The following is a 20,847-nucleotide window of genomic DNA, read 5'->3' as shown; positions in this document are numbered from 1 at the left end:
CCCTGAGCGTGACTAGGGGTGGCATCGCAACCTCCCGATCCACCCTGCTCTGTGCATGACAGGGGGCAGCGCCCCAACTCCCCAATTGGCCCTGCTCTAAGCCCGACCAGGGGCTGCACCTAGGGATTGGGCCTGCCCTCTGCCACCCGGGAGCAGGCCTAATCCAGCAGGTCATTATCTCCTGAGGGGTCCCAGACTGCGAGAGGGCACAGGATGGGCTGAGGGACCCCCTCTCCCCCCGTGTGCACAAGTTTTTGTGCACCGGGCCTCTAGTTTGTAAATAAAAGTGCAAACACCACATCCACTGAAGGAGTCTTCACATGAGTCTGTAGCTATCAGCAGAGAATGGGGGCCAAGGTCTAGAGACTGAGGCACAAGGATGGCCAGCAGGGAGCTATTCTGAAAGGGAGGGGAGATCTCTCTAATACCAGAAAGGAACCTGGACTCTGTCTGTCATTAAGACACATTCTGTCCAGTTGGGGGGAAGTTATGCTGGACAATCCCCTAACACACCACAGGTCATTCTGAATTACCTAACACTCCCTCGCTGAAAGGATAAGCTGCAAAGGCAGGCTGATTCTTAGAAGCTCAGAGGATGTCACGAAGGAAAAGACAAATACCATCATCAAACTAAAGCTCCAAACTGTCAGACTTCAGGGAGACAGATGAGTCCATTTGTACTTTTTGTTATTACTATTTGCACTTTAAAGCCATATTTGAGGTAACTGTCAAAAACAGAAGTCCATGATAGGGAACATTTAAATGGTTTCTTTCCCCCTACTAATATGAAAGAAATACCTCAAATGGGCACTGACTAGATATTTAATTAGAGGAAGGCTGCAGAAGTTGATGTTTTAGAGGAGATTTGGGCATCAGGTGAAGGTCAAGTTCAATGATTCCCGACGCCAGTGTTTTGACTTTCAATGTCTGGAGAGCAGGGAGTCAGGTGGTTTTCCTCCCCTGTGTTTTTTGGGGGTGAAGCTCCATGCCTGACACAGAGGTGCTCACAGAACGCTGGGTGAGAGAATGGAAATGTGCAGAAATAAATGACTATCCAAGATGAGGAGTGGCATAAACTCCTTTGGTGTGTGTGAGCAAAGCACCACAATGCTTTCCGGATCCCTAAAGGGGATGTCCTCCACAGGCAAAGCCCTTCAGCTTCATTATTCCCAGCAGCTCATGCTAAGTTAACTGAATTATGGACTGAAAAATAGGGCAAAAGGATAAGTATTTTATGGAAAGACAAGGAAAACAGGCCTGCCAAGTTCCAAGTGATGGTTTTCCTTCTCTCAGACATCATTTAATCAGTGCCTTATTTCCATGTTCTAAAAATTATTCATTGCAATCTCAGAATGATAGTTATCTGTCTTTGATGCAGACTCATGAATATATCGCCTCTGAGGGATATAAAGTCTGAGGGATATAATGAACTGGACAGAACTGTGAGAAAAGGGCTCCACACCTGAGTGCCTAGGATACAGTGAGGCCCTTCTTTGATTTTTTGAGGAGCTTCCTCTGCTACCCTCCCACCCCATTTCTTTCTCACAGTGTTACCAGGTCACAGTCTTTTTTCAAGGTCTCTTGAGGGCCTTTATGTTTGCGCTAATGACAATCAAAAGATGAGCTCTGAGAGAAGTGATGGGTGAGAGAATGTAACATCCATTCCTGCCCTCCGGCGCGGTGCTACTGCCTGAGAGAGGTTCACAGAGGATTCAAACCAACAGAAGGATGGCATCAACGATTCCATTGGTTCTGATTATTCTGACCTATTTCCTCTGGAAACGACAGGGAAGGGATTGGCAGCGTTGCTTAAGGAGGTCCTCAGTGGTGACTACAGCATCCTGGGTCACACTGTCTGTGAGAACCTCAGAACAGAGACTATTTTCCATCCGTGACTTTATCAAATGAAATTCACCATGCCCTTCCCATATTAAACTACCAGATAACTCAAACTACATATCAAATTATATATCTAACTCAACACTCGGAGAACTGGTTTCCCATCATATTTTTGTTCTTTTGTTTGTTTTGTTCATTCGGTTCATAGGCACCTTTTCAGCATCATCCACGCGGACAGCACATGCTATTTGTTACAATGGATGCCGAAGGAAGCAGGCACAGATCGCAAGATCAAGGAACTCACCTGCTGAGACTCCCCTGGGAAGCCCAGTGATCCCACATCTGAGTCAGGCCTGTCTCAGGGCTCACAGAACATACCTGCAACCCCTTCCCACAGCCCAGCCTGCATCACCAGCACCCTGCCCCCACAAACTTCCAACTCTGTCTCAAGGGCCATGTCATCTCTGACCAAATGTGCATCTCCTGAGCCTTGGCCAGTACCAGGCACATGACAGACAATAACTCTCCAGTGAGGTGAGTACAAATAATAATGGATGTAAAGAAATACAAGCATACATCAATACTCATGTGTCTCATAAGAAAAATAAAATTCAACAGGGTTTTAGAGGAGGGAGTCTGCACTGGGGATTAGGGACAGCTTCCGGAAGCAAAAAGAGTTTAAGCTGAGACTGAAGTATAGTTAGGAAGGTGGGAGGGCAGGGGCAGAGAATGGGGGTAGGGTGGTGTGGCAACTAAGGATTCCAGATGGAGAGAACAGCATGTGGAAAACTATGGAAATCTGAGGGAAGAATGAGATGGGGGTTGGGGGGAGGGAGGGAACTCCCCTACAGGGATTGTGAGAGGAGCTCAGGTTGGAAGCTGGAAAGGGTGCTCTTGCACACAGCTGAGGCATGCTCCTCTCTCTGCTCTGGGAATGAAATAGAAAATAAACAAACCTCAGAAATGAGAATTTACTTCGAGCCCTAACAAAGAAGCACATGCTTTTGAAACAGGAAAAAGGATTAAGTAGAGGGGAAGGATAGTATCGCCTGCCCAGGCCGCATGGGCTGGAGAACAAGGACAGCAGATGTTAACAAGTGATGAATAAAAAACAACTTCAGGGCAGTGATTTATTTCCTATAAAACAAACCCAAGCAGAAGAACTCAGCCATAAGAAGTCTAGGACTTTCTAGAACTTGAGCCTTTGACTTCTAAGAGCAAGGAAGGAGGTAATAGAAGGTCAGGAATCTTCAAGAGCCCAACATGCTAGTGCTTTTCTCATGTGCAGGCCAACCCCTGGAGACAAAATTAAGATACAGGCTGTAAGGGGAATTATCAATGGCTCCCAGCCATGATGTCAGTTCAATTCTCTCTCAAAACACAATCTGAATAGTTAGCTCTAATATCTGATCCAAATAGCCTAACAATGATGGATTCCTAAGCTAGAGCTAGAGAGATTTCTAAGGAACCTTTTAAGAATGAGGGCCTGACCCCACTTATCTATCAATATAAATCAGAGCCAACAAATAAGACAGTTTGGGGATATGTATTGAACCATTATATCATTTGTCAGCAGTTATCTTTTTTTATTAATTCCACGTGACCTTGAATTTATTAACAGTGAAATCCCTGAATAAAACGATGTTGCATATTTGTGTTATGAAATCAGCAAGAATGGGAAGAGTATAAGCACTATTTCTGAGACCGCTATTTCCAGAATTATGGTCCACAACCTACTTTTGCATCAGAATCACCATCTATCTAACAAAAGGCATCATAATCTGAGTGAGGGGCCTGGAATATGACTTTGTGTCAAGGGCCTCAGGCAAATATTAGGCAAAGTAAATTTTAAAACTACTCCTTTAATTCTGTGGGCAAGGAATGCAATTGAGTAGAAAGGGTACAACAATGAATTGGAGAGAAAGTTTTGTAATCATTAATTTTATATGTCAACTTGGCTGGTGCCTAGTGCCTAAATATTTGGTCAAACATTATTCTGGATATTTCTATCAGGGTGTTTTTGAATGATATTTATATTTAAATCAGTGAACTTTGAGTAAAGCAGACTGAACTATATAATGAGGGTGGGCCTCATCCAATCAGTTGAAGGCCTGAATAGAACAAAAGGGTGATCTCCCCAAAGCAAGAGGGGATTCTCCCAGCAGTCTTTGGACTTCATCTGCAACATCAGCTCTTCCTTGTCCACCAGTAGACTGACTTTGGACTTGAACTGAAACTCTTTCCTGAGTCTTCAGCCCACTAGCCTCTCCCCAATCAAATTTTGAACTCACTGAGATTCCACAATGAGTGGATCCAGAACGAGCCAATTCCTTAAAATAAATCATAAATATGTCTCCTATTGCTTCTGTTTCTCTGCAAAACCTTGACTAATACACATCTCTTGCTCTTGGGAGACAGGGTCCATGGAACCTAACTGAATCTAAAGAAGACTTAAGGCCCACACCAGCAAAGAGGTCTTTGTGACTCTCTGACACACCTTTCAGATAATTAAGGAATCATCAAATAGGCAACAGCCAACCTTGGTGACAAGATACAAAGAGAAGCAGTGGCCAACAGTCCAAATATTTCATAAAGAAAAGAAAACATCAGTCAACTGTTATAACAAAAGGAGTTTTTTAAAAGGTAGCTCCCTACCGTGCTATAGTAAAAATTTAAAAAGACCTTCCCAGGATGGGGCCATATCTAAGAACAGCAAGTTTACTTTTATCACAAGTCACCCATCAACTCAGAACTGTGAAGTATCTTCTAGCCAAAGTATACGTGACAGAAAAGAAATGAGCCCCATTATCAAATGAGAGTAGCGTGGAAATAACAGATTTGCTTTTATTTTTATGGATGATCCAATAAAAAGTTACAAAAATGATTAGCAACAGTAAAAAATTAAACTACCATAGAGTTCTTTCTATTTTGCATTGAGTTTAAGGTTAGACCGTATAACTTCTAATTTTTGGAAAGAGTAAAGAGAAACAAACTTGATGATAACAATCTTGTTAGTCAATGACTAGTAAATTATGACAACAATCACAAGAAGCCACTGGAATTCAAGTAGGCACAAAAAAAGATGAGCCTCCTTTAAATCCCCACTCCTGCCAATGGTAGTTCAAATTCCCCCATCTTTTTATGAACTATATAGGACTGGCTTCCAGATTGTTCTCTCCAAGAGAACAAAGTGGGTCTATGAATGGACATGGTAATTTCAGCCTAATCATTTGCTTACAGTCACCAGGGATGATTATAATGGCTCAGATTAGATGACTGCCACAATTTCCTTAAATCCACTGAAGGTACATGTGGGCTTTGACTGAATCAATAACAGCAGAGGCTCCATACTCTAGAAGCCACGAGGTGGACATGGGAGGTGGCAGCAGAGGGAGGAGGTGTCATCTCAGGGAGAGGTAAACAGCTATTCAAAGGAGCTGGTGCCCGTAATGAACATGTTTCCTCTACAGTGATCTGCTAAAATTGGCATGGATTCCTCACTCAGGCTTTTGAGTCATTTTTTCAGTTTTCCAAGTTACCTTCCAGGTGCTAACCACTTCCACAACCTTTTCAATGAGTCAGTTCTAAAGCACCAGGCACAGCCTCTGAGCTAGAGCTTTCATGCCAAGGAGACCCAGGTGGGGCCACATGCAGCCAACATGATGCCTCAGGATAATTCGGTGAGTACTTTATGAAAGAAAAGTTTCCCCAGAAGTATCATCCATTGTAAGAGAAAGCTCACAAGGAATCTGAACCACATTGTCAGTCCTAAATTCTGAGAACAGCCCTCTGTTCCTGTTTAAGACATTTCTCTTTTGCCAATATGATCATTTGAGGGCTAATCAGGCCCCAGAATCATTCACTGGGAATGATAAGAATGAATCTGGGGAAAACCCGTGTGTCCCCCCCTTTTCAGCCTCACTGGGGAGCTCTGACATTCTTCCATGGTTTCCATATCTTTTCTCAAGTTATTGTACTCTGGCCTTGACTATTGCAGAACATTAGTGTCCTTCCCTTTTCCCCATAAAATAAGTTGATAAATGAAGCTTCCTCTCAAGAAAGAGAAGCATTGGGACCAAGTTGGCTGAGACAGACAGAAATGGACCCACAGGGAAGGTTCGGTTCAGTAAAGGAAACCTCATGCTCCACCTCCTGGCTTTACCCCAGGCTCTCTCCCTTCCCCCAGGGATTTCATTTGTGACTTTGGTTTATGCCTGTGTTCCTCTACTAAGATTAAGCAGAAATTATTATTCCACTGCTTTCTTGGGTTCTGACAGCATTCTGCCCCCTCCAGGGGGTATCTTACAGAAAAAAAACGGTATATTTGAGCCATTGCATTACACCTAAAATACATCAAAATCATGGGTTTTCTAAGATGGCATGAGCAATATCTTCCAACATCTCTTTTTTCAGTTACCCCATTCCTTCCACTTATCCAAGTTCCCGCCACTGTTACTGAAGGTGCTGGCATTACCACAAGGAGGTGTCACCACAGAAAATTGACCAGTGCTACCCTTAAAATTGGACTAAAACAGCGGTTCTCAACCTGTGGGTCGCAACCCCTTTGGGGGTTGAACGACCCTTTCACAGGGGGTCGCCTAAGACCATCAGAAAACACATATATAATTACATATTGTTTTTGTGATTAATCACTATGCTTTAATTATGTTCAATTTGTAAGAATGAAAATACATCCTGCATATCAGATATTTACATTACGATTCATAACAGTAGCAAAATTACAGTTATGAAGTAGCAACGAAAATAATTTTATGGTTGGGGGTCACCACAACATGAGGAACTGTATTAAAGGGTCGCAGCATTAGGAAGATTGAGAACCACTGGTCTAAAACAACTCACACTCTTTTTCTATTGAGGGACCCACTTTACTTAACATGAACTCCAGTGTAAATAGGTGTAGAACTGGGGAGAGGGAAATGGAGGTAAGCATACCGGACACAGAAACAGTGAGTGCTAAGAGTAGTGGATGTGTCCTTGTGGAACAGGCTCCCTTGTAAGGGTTAGGATTAGGGTCTCTTGCTCCTGGCGTTCAGATGGTGCCTGGGGTCCATCTGCCATTGCCTTAAGGGAGCCCTAGACTGATGGCAATTGGCCTCAGTGGCTGCTCTGGTCCTTTTCTGGTCTGACTCCTTTACCCCATCACTAACCAGAAAATGAGAAGGAGAAACTGTACTCATCCCCTGACGCCTGCCCCTTGACCTCTGACCCTGGGACCTGAACTAGAGGGAACAAGACTTAGGTCCCCCACAATATTGACAATGCTGGCCCACAAAGGTCAAAAATAATGTCAGCCTTCTGGTCCCTGTGTCCTTTTCTGGTCTGACTCCTTTACCCCATCACTAACTAGAAAATGAGGAGAAACTGTACTCAGCCCCTGACGCCTGCCCCTTGACCCCTGCCCCTGGGACCTGAACTATGGGGAACAAGACTCAGGTCCCCCACAATATTGACAATGCTGGTCCACGAAGGTCAAAAATAATGTCAGCCTTCTGGTCCCTGCCTCTTCTCCATTCCTTCTCTTATTTTCACTTCTGTAACTGTTATTAGCACGAGGGAAAAGCAAAGTCTAAGGAGGGAATTCTGTAATAACTGGGAAATAAATGACTCTGCTTACCTTTCCTTCCTTCCATTTCTCTTGATTCTGCTACCAGGTATGTTGACGACTTCTCACAAAAACTCTGGTTCTACCAAAGCAAGAAGGGCTAGCACTGCACAAACTCATTGTAATTACTTTAGAAATCATATGGAGATTTATATATCTGTGTGTTGCATTCTGGCATATAATTGAAACCAGAAATGTGGGGGGCTTCTTAAAATACATTTATATCAATATATGTTTTCCAGGCTACTGGCGTCCCCTTACCTCTGCTGGCTTCGTGGTGCAGGCCCCTTTTCCTGAGCACTCCAAGTCATGCGCACGGCTCTCCGCTGGAGCACAGGTGCTGGTCTTCACGACCAGGGTCAAGCGCAAAGCCGCGATGGATTTAGTCACAGAATCATTCACAAAACCTAAAAGGAAATGGGACAAGAGGAAATGTGAATTTTACCAACATTCTTTTTACAAGACTCTGAATTTATTTTAGGCAGCATTCAAGTCTGGCCAAGAAGATGAAATGCATTAAGTTAGGGCCCCGTGGTCGGCAAACTGTGGCTCGAGAGCCACATGCAGCTCTTTGGCCCCTTGAGTGTGGCTCTTCATAAGCCTTAGGAGTACCCTAATTAAGTTAATAACAATGTACCTACCTATATAGTTTAAGTTTAAAAAATTTGGCTCTCAAAAGAAATTTCAATCGTTGTACTGTTGATATTTGGCTCTGTTGACTAATGAGTTTGCTGACCACTGGGTTCGATTCCGGTCAAGGGCATGTACCTGGGTTGCGGGCACATCCCCAGTAGGAGATGTGCAGGAGGCAGCTGATCGATGTTTCTCTCTCATCGATGTTTCTAACTCTCTATCTCTCTCCCTTCCTCTCTGTAAAAAATCAATAAAATATTTTTAAAAATACAATTTCTTTAAAAAAACAAACAAACAAACAAAAGAAATTTCAATTGTTGTACTGTTGATATTTGGCTCTGTTGACTAATGAGTTTACCGACCACTGAGTTAGGCAAAAGAATAAAGCACACACAGTAGCCTCAGGCCTTTCAGACAGCCACTCCCCCATGAGAAATACCCAAGGCCAACGAAAAGGAGTTACTGCCACTTCGGTCATCCCTTAGACCCCATTGCTCTGCTCCTGCCCTGACCCTTGGGGGCTGCTCTTTCTCTCAAGTCCATCCCTGCTCTAGCATGTTAGAATTCAACTTCCCTGATTTAAACCCATTTTCTCCCAGGAAGTCACCTGCCTACATCTCCCAACACTCCTGCCTCCTGGTTACCGGGGGTAGTCATAGCACTAAATATACCCCCATTACCAGCCTTCCTGGGCAGACTCTGTGCCTTCACAGGCGGACATGTAATACAGGTTGGTATTCTATGTTGGGTTTATCAGTGAATAGCTTACTTGATAACCAATCTGGCTACACAATATCAATTTAACTTATATAGCTTTAACCAACTAATAATACAGGACCAATGGTAGTTGAATATTGATTGCAGTATCATTGATGCATCATATTTATCATTCCATGATCTTTGTCTAGTATGGCTATTTATAGATAGTAAGTAGAAATAAATAGGAAGTAAATATAGTCTCCAATTGGAATAAAGAAATAAATCCTGTAAGTATTTTGTATCAATGATATAATTGTTTTACTAAGAGAGTGTCTTTTTTTCTAATAAGAATATTCACTTATTTATATATAATTTTAAATTTCAAAATAAATCACTTATAATTAACACCTCCATCATCCAGGAGAAGACTCTTGTGTTACCCATAAATGCTCTAACCGGTTTGGCTCAGTGGATAGAGCATTGGCCTGCGGACTGAAGGGTCCCAGGTTCGATTCTGTCAAGGGCATGTACCTTGGTTGCGGGCACATCCCCAGTAGGAGGTGTGCAGGAGGCAGCTGATCGATGTTTCTCTCTCATCGATGTTTCTGGCTCTCTGTCCCTCTCCCTTCCTCTCTGTAACAAATCAATAAAATATACTTTAAAAAAAATAGTGCTCAAGACCAGGTGGTGAAAATGATTCTAGACAGTCATGCCTCTCTGAGCCCCAAAGTTCTCATGTGTTAAGTAAGGATAATGGACCCAAAGTAGGGTGACTATAGAATTTATGATCAAAACTGGGGCTCTTCTCAGATCAAAACAGGGTGCTTTTGAGGTTACAATTGGACACAGGCATGAAGTGAGAGGACAGCCTCCTGCTCCTCCTGTCCTGAGGAACATCCAGAGACCAGGAGCCTGCAAAGTGCAGTCTTACATTAATGCAAGAGATCATTTTAACAGGCAGAAGATGGGTGCAAAACAGAGCAGAAGACTGAATCCAACTCACAAGTGTCAAGGTTATGATGGGAAATGAATGCAAGTCAGAGTGGAGTGGAGACACACCTCAACTCCTAGTTTGGAATTAGGAGGCCAGTGTCTCTTGCTGTGTCGGTAAAGACTGGTGCTGCAGGCCTGACTCAGGGTGGCATTTTACATCTACAGAGACTAGTTGCTTTCTTCCTAAGATTTCCTATTGAGGACTTTATGGTAAACTGGCTTTAGGACAGAAGAAACAGGATGGTTAGGCAAAGGCACCTCCTCTGTAGAGTTTTCTACTTCCTCCATCAGGGCCCCGCACTAGATAGATACCTCACACCTCCTCCCAGCCACCTTCACACGGCCTGCTCGCCTCTACTCTTTAAACGCTTCCATGAAGCCCCCTTTGTCTGGCCTACTCATCTTTCTTCCATCTCCTAGCTCAGATCTCACCTTACTCATGAGCTTCTCCTCAATATCCCAGCCCCCTCTAAGCCCAACCCATCCATCTCAAGTACATACTATCACGTACATGTCCCTGATTAGTTTATGTTTTGGGTGGTTTCTTGTTATACCACCTTTACCAAATCTTCCTGATGGCTAGGGACAAGTCAGAGAGGTGGCAAGCAGGAAGTTAGGATACGGGTGTATACAGGGTGTCCCAAAAACATGTATGCGTACTTTAACAGATCAACTGATGTTTCCTTTTAGCCAGAGTAAGCTTTGAACAAAAGAAATTCATCCTAAAATGCTTTTGGATTTTAGGGGGGGCACAGGGCATCCCCAAAATTTTATATACACTTTAACAGCTGATAACTCATTTAATTTTCGCTCCTTTTTAGATTTAACTTATTTGAAATAATAGGTGAAGCCATACTAAGTTTGAACAAAGGAAATTTATTCATTAGACTTTTTATGGGGATACATGAAAGATAAAGTTTATGGTACAAAACCGGCAACAGTTGACTAACTGAGGGCGCACAAATACTGAACAAAGTGATTCTTGATGTTTGCAATTTCATTGCTTCGGTCCAGTGCCTGGACCATAACAGTCATCAATTTGAAAACAGGCACTGATAAAAATAAATTATTCATTCTATAGATTCTTTTAAATTTTGAAAATGAACTGTATGTTAATAAACACTGACTTTATAATCATTCCAAGTGTGTATACATTATTGGGGGACACCCTATAAATGAGAGAGTGGCAAAGGCAATTCCTGAAGAGGAGTTTCCAGAATGTTTTGTCATCTAACATGAAGAACAGCAATTATTTGAATGCATAGATCCGTTTCTTAAGGAAACACTTGCTTATTCATTTGTGATTAGCCTTGATAGGGACACAGACCCTGGAACAATGTTGGGATGCTACCAGAGTTCTTATTCGAAAAGATATTTTTACACATAAAATAATAGAGGTCAATCAGATATCGGTAATTATAAAAGTGTTTTTCATACCCTTGCTATTATGATTGAAATCTACATCATCTGTCTACTTTCTAAGCATTTAGACCACATAATGCTTTGTAATTCTGTTGAAGAGACCTCCCTCCAAAGATTATTTTTTAAATTCTATTCAGCTATTAAATGTACTTAGCTGGTAGAAATTCGAATGAATGCACAGTTAAAAATATACATGGTGTAGTTTTCTAGATAATTTGCTTCCATTATCTCAATGACCATTTACTGAGCTCCCATCTATAAACCAGGGGCCATATTAAATGCTAAGGTTACAAAGATGAGTCACCCCTGGTTTCTGCCATACCAACGTTCAGTGCAGAGTAGTGGGCCTTTGATTGTTTTGAAAGCAGAAGCTACATAATTTTGCAGGGGCTTTTTCCAAGTACATGTTTCTGAGCTCCAACACAAATGATTCAGAATCAATAGTCTAGGATGGGCCCCTGGCAGGCATGTTTTCTGAAAAAGACTTCCTAAATAGTTCTGACACATGCTTCCAGTTAAGAACCACTGGTCTGGCAGAAAAGCTAATCTAAATCATGCAAGTAATATTATTATTAAGGTAACAACCACCCTGAATCAAAGGCATGTAGGTGAGCCTATGAAAGCACATTTTAGTCATCTATTTTTGAAAGTTCTGCCAACTCTGATTATTTAGACAGAATTGATATTCCCTCTTCTTCACAGGTCTCAGAAGTTCTTGGACACAACTCTGATAAAGGTTCCTATATAAGCTTTATTTGCTTAATAAAACTGTGAGTATTTTGGCCCTAAAGTCTCTTAGGGCCAAAATTGATTAAAGAAATCAATCTTTGCAATAGTGTGTCACACACTCCTATGTAATTCCTAATTATGTCACCTCATCTCCCAAAGGGAGTCAACAGAATAAGCATGCTATTTTTGGCAATATACTGCTCACACGATGAGATCAGCGCCTGGTGGCTCCTTCCAGGTCAGAGTATAATTTCAGTAAGTTGTTCACACCTCTCTTTGACCATGTCTAAGGGAAAAGGCTTGGACTTCCTCATCGTGAAAAGTAATACTGTCCAATTTAACTTTCATCAACCTGCAGCTAGGGTAGGGAGTCAAATAGCCCCTGGGAAATGCCTCATGCCCAAATCAGGAGCTGTGCCCTTTACAAAGGGACAGCGGAAAAAATCAGAGTGAAAAAGAATTCATCTTTTACAAAAGAAGTTCTTTGAGGCTGGATTCGTGGTCACTTGAGAGTTCTTGAAAGTCAGTGTGATTTTTTTTGGACACAGTACTCATACCAATGGACACTTCTAACACACTTATAAGAAATGCAAAGCAAAGTTTACAAAAGAAGTTCTTTGAGGCTGGATTCGTGGTCATTTGAGAGTTGTTGAAAGTCAGTGTGATTTTTTTTTTTTTTTGGACACAGTACTCATACCAATGGATACTTCTAACACACTTATAAGAAATGCAAAGCAAATGGTCATGATTTCTTTCTTCTTTAATGGTGTGATATCAATATGCACAACATAATTCCTGATCCAGGACTGGATAGAAAAGCTTCCTCACCCTCCACTGGAGTCTCTGAGGATGACACTCTGGTTCTGTCTGCAGAGACATTTTAGAGTGGGCTTTGGCAACGCCTGCATTTTCTATAGTCTTTTCAAAATCCAAGGCACTGACGTTACACAGGCTATGAATTTGCTCCAACTAAGACTTGATTTAAGTTAAAAGCAAGAAGGGGAAATAAAAGAAGGAGATTTATAAAAGAAAGGAGAGAAAAGAGGAAAGAGAGAAAGGAAGGAAGGAAGACTAGGCCGAGAAAAGGAAAAAGAAAACCAAATCACAGGTTAGAAACAGCATGAAACGAAGGAAGGGAAATGCTTACACAGAAAACAAGTGAAGCAGAAATGGAGAAAAGAAAATGAAGGCTTTCCATCAAATGCTTCAGGGACTCTTACACCTTTTATCAAAAGGACATTTTATCTTCTTCTCATTTTCTGGGCCTTATATTCCTCATTGCAACCACAACAAATGTAAAATTAGAGTTCTTTGAAAGTCATTATGAATAAACATTTGTTTAAATCATAATTGTGCACAGTTAAAGTCTATGATTCTGATTATGAGACTGATATACTGAGTCACCCTAAATGGAGAGACCATGCATTCCATGGGGTGAGGTGGGGAAAAGTATAGGGATGGAGGGAGAGTGACCTCATTCATTCAACATTCAGTCATTGTTTATTGAGCTCCAAGCAGGAGGCAGATTTTAGGTTGAACACTGAAAGCTGAGAAAGTGCCAAGGAAAGAGCTGAGGAGGTCAGCGTGTCAGATGGATGAGGACATCAGTGTGTCAATGGCCAGCGTCTTGATGAGGAGAGAGAGGCAGGAGAGACCTGATCACCGGGGGGTCTCATGAACCTTAGTAAAGATTTGGATTCCATGCCAAGTGCAATGGAAATCCACCGAAGGGTTTTAAACGGGGGAATAACACGTGCCTTATGCTTTTTCAAAGATCACATTTTGGAGGAAGAACCAAGAAGACTTTTGTATGTGGGATAGGAGAGAAAGGAAGAAATCACACATAGATAGTATAAACAACTTTGTGGGTGGTGGTGGTAGGCATGTGAATCAAAATTTCCATTGTGAACATATCAAATTTGAGACACTGATGAGACCTCTCCTGAAATGGAACAGTCAAGTTGGTGGACAGATGTAGGACAGGTATAGTTATAAATGTTAGGGCAGACGCTTTAAATTTGGGTCTCATCTAAATATAGAGGTATTAAGTCAATGGGACACGGAGAGTGAACTTAGGGAGAGGAGAGAGAGAGAAAACAGGGCCCAGAAACAAGCTTTACCGGCCAACATAAACTTAGTTTTGCATAGTTATCAGCCCTTACAGAATCATACTAGAAAAAATAGCTACAACAGAAATGCCTATATGATTTTTCCATTGTGGGATTGATAAGGAAAGATAAGACTTCTACATCATAAAGAACATAAAGAACTACAAGTGGGAGGCTGGGGGGCATGCAAAGAGAAAGTCTCCAAGACTCTACACAGTTCAACTCAAACTTCAGAAGGAACGAAAGAGAAGAGGGAGGGATGGAGGAGGGAAGATATGGCTTGGGAGACCCCTTCTACTTGCTACGCAACTGGGTGATTTCCCTAATGAGTTTTAAAACTGTAATGAAGGCAAAGTTTCTCCAAAGGTTATCCAGGAATCCGTTAACACTCTGGAGTAACTGGTTATGAGGACAAATAAAAGTTGGGTTTCCTTCTTCCTCCTCTCAATCCTTCTCTCCTCTGCTCACCGGGATCAACAGGGCGGAGGAGGGAGCAGTTATGGCTGCTCTCAGTCCGTCCCCAGGGGCTCTGCCTCTCTGTCCCAGCAACGGCTGCAAACCTCGGAGGGACCGTAGCCAGACAGTCCTGCTTCTCCCGTTTGAGTCTGGGTCCCTAGAGACTCTAGACTCGCTGGAGCTCAGAGTCTGAGGCTCCCTCCGGATTGAAACAGACAACCGCGCCCTCAGCCACCAGCCCGCGCCGCACGCACTCCGCACCTTAGTATTTTACTTCAGCACTGCTGTAGAGACATTTTAGAGTGGGCTTTGGCAATGCCTGCATTTTCTATAGTCTTTTCAAAATCCAAGACACTGACGTTACACAGGCTATGAATTTGTTCCAACTAAGACTTGATTTAAGTTAAAAGCAAGAAGGGGAAATAAAAGAAGGAGATTTATAAAAGAAAGGAGAGAAAAGAGGAAAGAGAGAAAGGAAGGAAGGAAGACTAGGCCGAGAAAAGGAAAAAGAAAACCAAATCACAGGTTAGAAACAGCATGAAACGAAGGAAGGGAAATGCTTACACAGAAAACAAGTGAAGCAGAAATGGAGAAAAGAAAATGAAGGCTTTCCATCAAATGCTTCAGGGACTCTTACACCTTTTATCAAAAGGACATTTTATCTTCTTCTCATTTTCTGGGCCTTATATTCCTCATTGCAACCACAACAAATGTAAAATTAGAGTTCTTTGAAAGTCATTATGAATAAACATTTGTTTAAATCATAATTGTGCACAGTTAAAGTCTATGATTCTGATTATGAGACTGATATACTGAGTCACCCTAAATGGAGAGACCATGCATTCCATGGGGTGAGGTGGGGAAAAGTATAGGGATGGAGGGAGAGTGACCTCATTCATTCAACATTCAGTCATTGTTTATTGAGCTCCAAGCAGGAGGCAGATTTTAGGTTGAACACTGAAAGCTGAGAAAGTGCCAAGGAAAGAGCTGAGGAGGTCAGCGTGTCAGATGGATGAGGACATCAGTGTGTCAATGGCCAGCGTCTTGATGAGGAGAGAGAGGCAGGAGAGACCTGATCACCGGGGGGTCTCATGAACCTTAGTAAAGATTTGGATTCCATGCCAAGTGCAATGGAAATCCACCGAAGGGTTTTAAACGGGGGAATAACACGTGCCTTATGCTTTTTCAAAGATCACATTTTGGAGGAAGAACCAAGAAGACTTTTGTATGTGGGATAGGAGAGAAAGGAAGAAATCACACATAGATAGTATAAACAACTTTGTGGGTGGTGGTGGTAGGCATGTGAATCAAAATTTCCATTGTGAACATATCAAATTTGAGACACTGATGAGACCTCTCCTGAAATGGAACAGTCAAGTTGGTGGACAGATGTAGGACAGGTATAGTTATAAATGTTAGGGCAGACGCTTTAAATTTGGGTCTCATCTAAATATAGAGGTATTAAATCAATGGGACACGGAGACTGAACTTAGGGAGAGGAGAGAGAGAGAAAACAGGGCCCAGAAACAAGCTTTACCGGCCAACATAAACTTAGTTTTGCATAGTTATCAGCCCTTACAGAATCATACTAGAAAAAATAGCTACAACAGAAATGCCTATATGATTTTTCCATTGTGGGATTGATAAGGAAAGATAAGACTTCTACATCATAAAGAACATAAAGAACTACAAGTGGGAGGCTGGGGGGCATGCAAAGAGAAAGTCTCCAAGACTCTACACAGTTCAACTCAAACTTCAGAAGGAACGAAAGAGAAGAGGGAGGGATGGAGGAGGGAAGATATGGCTTGGGAGACCCCTTCTACTTGCTACGCAACTGGGTGATTTCCCTAATGAGTTTTAAAACTGTAATGAAGGCAAAGTTTCTCCAAAGGTTATCCAGGAATCCGTTAACACTCTGGAGTAACTGGTTATGAGGACAAATAAAAGTTGGGTTTCCTTCTTCCTCCTCTCAATCCTTCTCTCCTCTGCTCACCCCCTCCCCTAACTCACACACAAAGACTCTGCCTGGTCCGCACCCCACACTGTGCTCATTAACACAGTAATAAAATGTTCTGCCATCATTACAGTCCTTTTAAAACAGTGACTTGGCCAAACTCACCTCCCTTGGGGCCAATGAGAAGCTGAAAGCCCTGAGAGGGGTCCAGTCATTATCTCTGGAATGCAGTGGTGTGGTCATACATCAGTTAGAGCAGAGATGGCTGGCTCCAGGCCATTAACTGTTGATTTTACCACTTGTCTTCTTTAATATTAACACTAAAGAGTCTTAAATGGACTCTGTCGTTACTACCTCATTGGGATTAATAGCAAATGAGATTTGCATTTCTCACCTCAGTGGTTTGGCTAAAGACCATTTTCTTTCCTGTTAAAGGAAAGCATACATGCAAAATAAAAATTCTGGCTGTAAATACTTGAGCAGTAGGTACTGGAAACAGACTGCCTAGTCTTCCTATTAGGACTGGCGAGTCATCTGGCACAAACCTATAACCTATAAAAACTGTCCATAGTTGGGGTAGTCCCATGGCTGGCATGAGATAGGCATGAGAAGTGTGAAATATCACAGATTCCAGATCCCATTGGAAGGCACACCCCCTCCCCCATGCCCACTGTTTAGAAGGTAGGATGGAGGTTAGTGCAAAGCTTAATAAGTTGGTCAGATCCCTGTGGATTTGTGACTCAATACTTGTGGTTTGGGGAACAAAACTTGAGAAATAAATCATCTTTTGACAATGCCAAGCCAGAGACAAAAGCAAAACAAAACAAAACAAAACACAGAAACAACCTTGAGGCAGGGAGCAAGCCTGAATGTAGACCAAGTTCAGGGCAACATGATATAAAATGAGGCTTACTAATGCACCCCCACTTTGTAAAGAACGCAGCTATCCCCACAGTGCACATATGCAGAATGCTGGCAGATCAGGAGTTAAGGAGAAAAATTAAATGAGCACTAAAAAAGCTGTCACTACACCAGGTACTAACGAACGATGCCTCATTTGCTGAAGAACGTGCCTGGCCACACCAACCCTCTAGGATCTCCTTCACAGTCTTTTTACTTTTTCTAACGAATCTTTCTTTAAATTTCCATATAAAAGCTGGATTTTGTTGTTGCTTGCTTGCTTGCTTGCTTTTAAGTTGTGATGCTTAAGGTAGTAAATTGCTTTTTACAAAATTTTCTCATACAGAATATCTCATTTCCTGGGATATTTGGGTAAGGTATGGCCAATGATGCTTTTGAATTGAAAGACACAATGGCACATAACAGCAACAGTGCAAATACCTCTACCAATGTCACTCAGCTAAGTCATCAGGTAGGTTACGCCTAGCCAAGTGACTGAAAAGTGCACGTTCAGTACAGTTCAGCCTTGAACAACCTGGATTTGACCTGCATGGGTCCACTTACATACAGATATTTTTCAATAAATAGATAGCTGGCCCTCTGTATCCCTGGGTTTCACATCCACAGTTGGGACTCTCTGGATGTGGAAGGCCAACTGTATGCATTGTTCTATGCCATTTTATATAAGGGACTTGAACTTACTTGGATTTTTATCTCTATGGGGTTTCCTAGAACTAATCCCCCATGAATACCGAGAAACAACCAAAGTTTTAGGGGAGTCAAAAGTTATACACAGATTTTTGACTACATGGAATCAGCATTCGTACCCCTCACATTGTTCATGGGTCAACTATAGTATCATTTTCTCTAAATAAAAAGAAATTGTAAAGACAGTGGTAAGATATTATAAAAGAAATATAATCCACTTGCTATCACCTGAATATAAATTGATTTTTTTCTCAACAAATCTTGCTGTCAGATATAACAACACCTAAAAACTACTTTCCACTTTTAGCATCTCAGCATCATCCTCTGTCTATTCACCCTGCAGAGAAACTGCAAATTCTATATCAAAACAGAGGCTTAAAATGAATTTAAAAGTTTAGATTAAGAGTTCTTAGGCTGACATTCTATACATCTCCAAAAGAAGTATCTATTCCCACAGTAAGCAGTTGCTAGCACAGAGTGCAGTGGTTTTGTTTAATTTTATTATTTTATTGTTTTAATTTATTTTTCAATTAGTTTACATTCACTATTACTTTGTATTAGGGAATATAGTCAATAATATTGTAATAACTATGTATGGCATCAGGTGGGTACGAGAAATATCACAAGGAACATTTTATAAAGTATATGATTGTCTAGTCACTATGTTGTACACCTGAAGCTAATATTTTAGTTTAATTTTTTTCAAGGTGTTCACTCTACCACACTCCTTCTCCATTAATATTAGACTACATTACTGATCCTAAGTAATATTTGAGTATTTGAATGTGGGAGTAATGCTAGTTGGTATCTATTCTTCCCATATCCCTTAATAATAATAGAATTGGGAGTTTTTGCTGGTGATGGGACCACCAGTGAAAGAGCACGCCTCTTTTCAGGGCCTTGGTGGCAGGATGAGTGGCACTGTGAACATTTAAGAAGATGAAGCATGAGCCCCCCACACTCACACTGGCTCACGTGCCACAGTGAATGGTGACAGCCAAGGCAGCCTGCCTGAATCTAGAGACTAAATCTGTGTGTGGAGGACGTGGAGCTGCCCACTTCATCCTGGACCAGCTCCCTTGAGACTGTAACATGAGACAAAAATTAACCTGGAACTTGTTTGAGGTCTCTCTATGACGCAGCTTACACTGCACACTAACCAACACAGGCCTGCAGAAGATTCATATAAAACTCCTCCTCCTATGCCACATCCCCCTCTGCCACCTGACTCGAAGGAATCATCATCTAGTTACTGCTTAGTGTCCCAAAGTCACAAAATACAAACTCCATCATTTCCCCCTCTCCTTTCTCTTCCTTAGGGACACAAACACTCCTTTAATAGCAGCCATCATCACCATAATCATTATCATCACCACCACCATCACCCCATTATCATAACCCCTATCATCACCACCATCATCATGATTAACACCATCATTGCCCCACCTCCATCATCACTCCCATCCTCATCACCACTATATCATCATCATCAGCAGCAGCAGCAGCAGCACCTCCATCTTCACCATCACTGTTATCATCACCACCACCAACATCATCCAATTATCATAACCCCTGTCATCACCACCATCATCATGATTAACACCATCATCACCCCACCACCACTCTCATCACTCCCATCCTCATCACCACTATCATCATCATCACTACTATATCATCCTCATCAGCACCCCCATCATCACCATCACCCTCATCATCACCACCACCACAGCCATCAACATCATCATGATCACCACCATCATCTCCACTGTCATCACCATCATTATCATCACTAACATCAACATAAAAGACCAACACCTGTTTAAAGTGGAACATAACTGGATCTTACACTGGTGTAGGTCCAAGGAAAAAGCTCTGGAAGTACGTCCGTCCCCTGAGAAAAATGCAGTGCTGGTATGCAAGCAAGGAGGTCATTTAAAGAGTTCTCTAACTCAGCCCCTCTCCTGTCAAGCCTCTGAAATTGAATTTTTTAAAAATTATTGCTACTCTTAAAAATTATTGCTAGAATTTAAAAATAATGTTCAAACAGCGTGATGATTATCAGAAGGGGATGGGGAGAGGTGAAGGAGAACATAGGGGGGATAAATGGTGAGAGAAGGAGAAGACTTAGGGTGGTGAGCACGCAATGCAGTGTACAGATGATGTGGAATTATGCACCTGAAACCTGTATAATTTTGTTAACCAGTGTCACCCTAATAAATTCAATAAAAGGTTAAAAATAATGTCCAAATAAAATTACACCATGCATTCATAATAGTATAACTCTTATTATCTGCCACTTTGAACAATTCATGACTAGTTTCTACTTTAAAAAATGAGGCTCTAGGCTTCACTTAAAGTTATAAAATGTGTGTGTGTGTAAATAAATGAGGTATAATGACAATTCATACAATTAAAAGACATTTTTAAAACATATAACAAGCAGTTAACTCAAGAGGCACTGGCCAATATAATGCAATATGAATGGGCTTAGTGGTATAAAAATATTCAAATTATAAAATCCCTTTTTTAGATAAAACTTACAACTAGGTCTGTCAAATCTCTCTATATGCCTATTTCTGACCTTAGGTAATCTCCATTTAGAAAAAAAGAAGACCTTTCTCATTGCTTATGAAAACTACATCCTAATTGGACATATTTTTTAATGCCAGTTCCCATCGGTAGGATATGAAAATTAATTTGCACTTTCCTTTGAAATTTTGTTTGCTCACTATTAGTGGAAATTCTTCATTTATTTAATCTCATTTTCAAGTCTACTTGTCACC

The 20,847-nt window shown here is 41.6% G+C and overlaps 1 protein-coding gene across 1 annotated transcript in view; it reads right to left on the bottom strand.

Annotated features, from left to right (window-relative positions):
• Window positions 1-20,847, bottom strand: part of DNER (delta/notch-like EGF repeat containing) — a 283,908-nt gene that overhangs the window by 98,594 nt on the left and 164,467 nt on the right. The window contains exon 5 of the mRNA XM_014530157.1: window positions 7,724-7,869. Coding sequence (XP_014385643.1) covers window positions 7,724-7,869 — 146 coding nt within the window. The remainder of the gene's footprint in view (window positions 1-7,723; window positions 7,870-20,847) is intronic.

Source organism: Myotis brandtii, unplaced genomic scaffold, assembly GCF_000412655.1.
Source record: "Myotis brandtii unplaced genomic scaffold, ASM41265v1 scaffold727, whole genome shotgun sequence".
Classification (NCBI taxonomy): Eukaryota; Metazoa; Chordata; class Mammalia; order Chiroptera; family Vespertilionidae; genus Myotis; species Myotis brandtii.
Note: the sequence above shows the minus strand (reverse complement) of the source record. Positions and strands in the feature narration are given on the sequence as shown.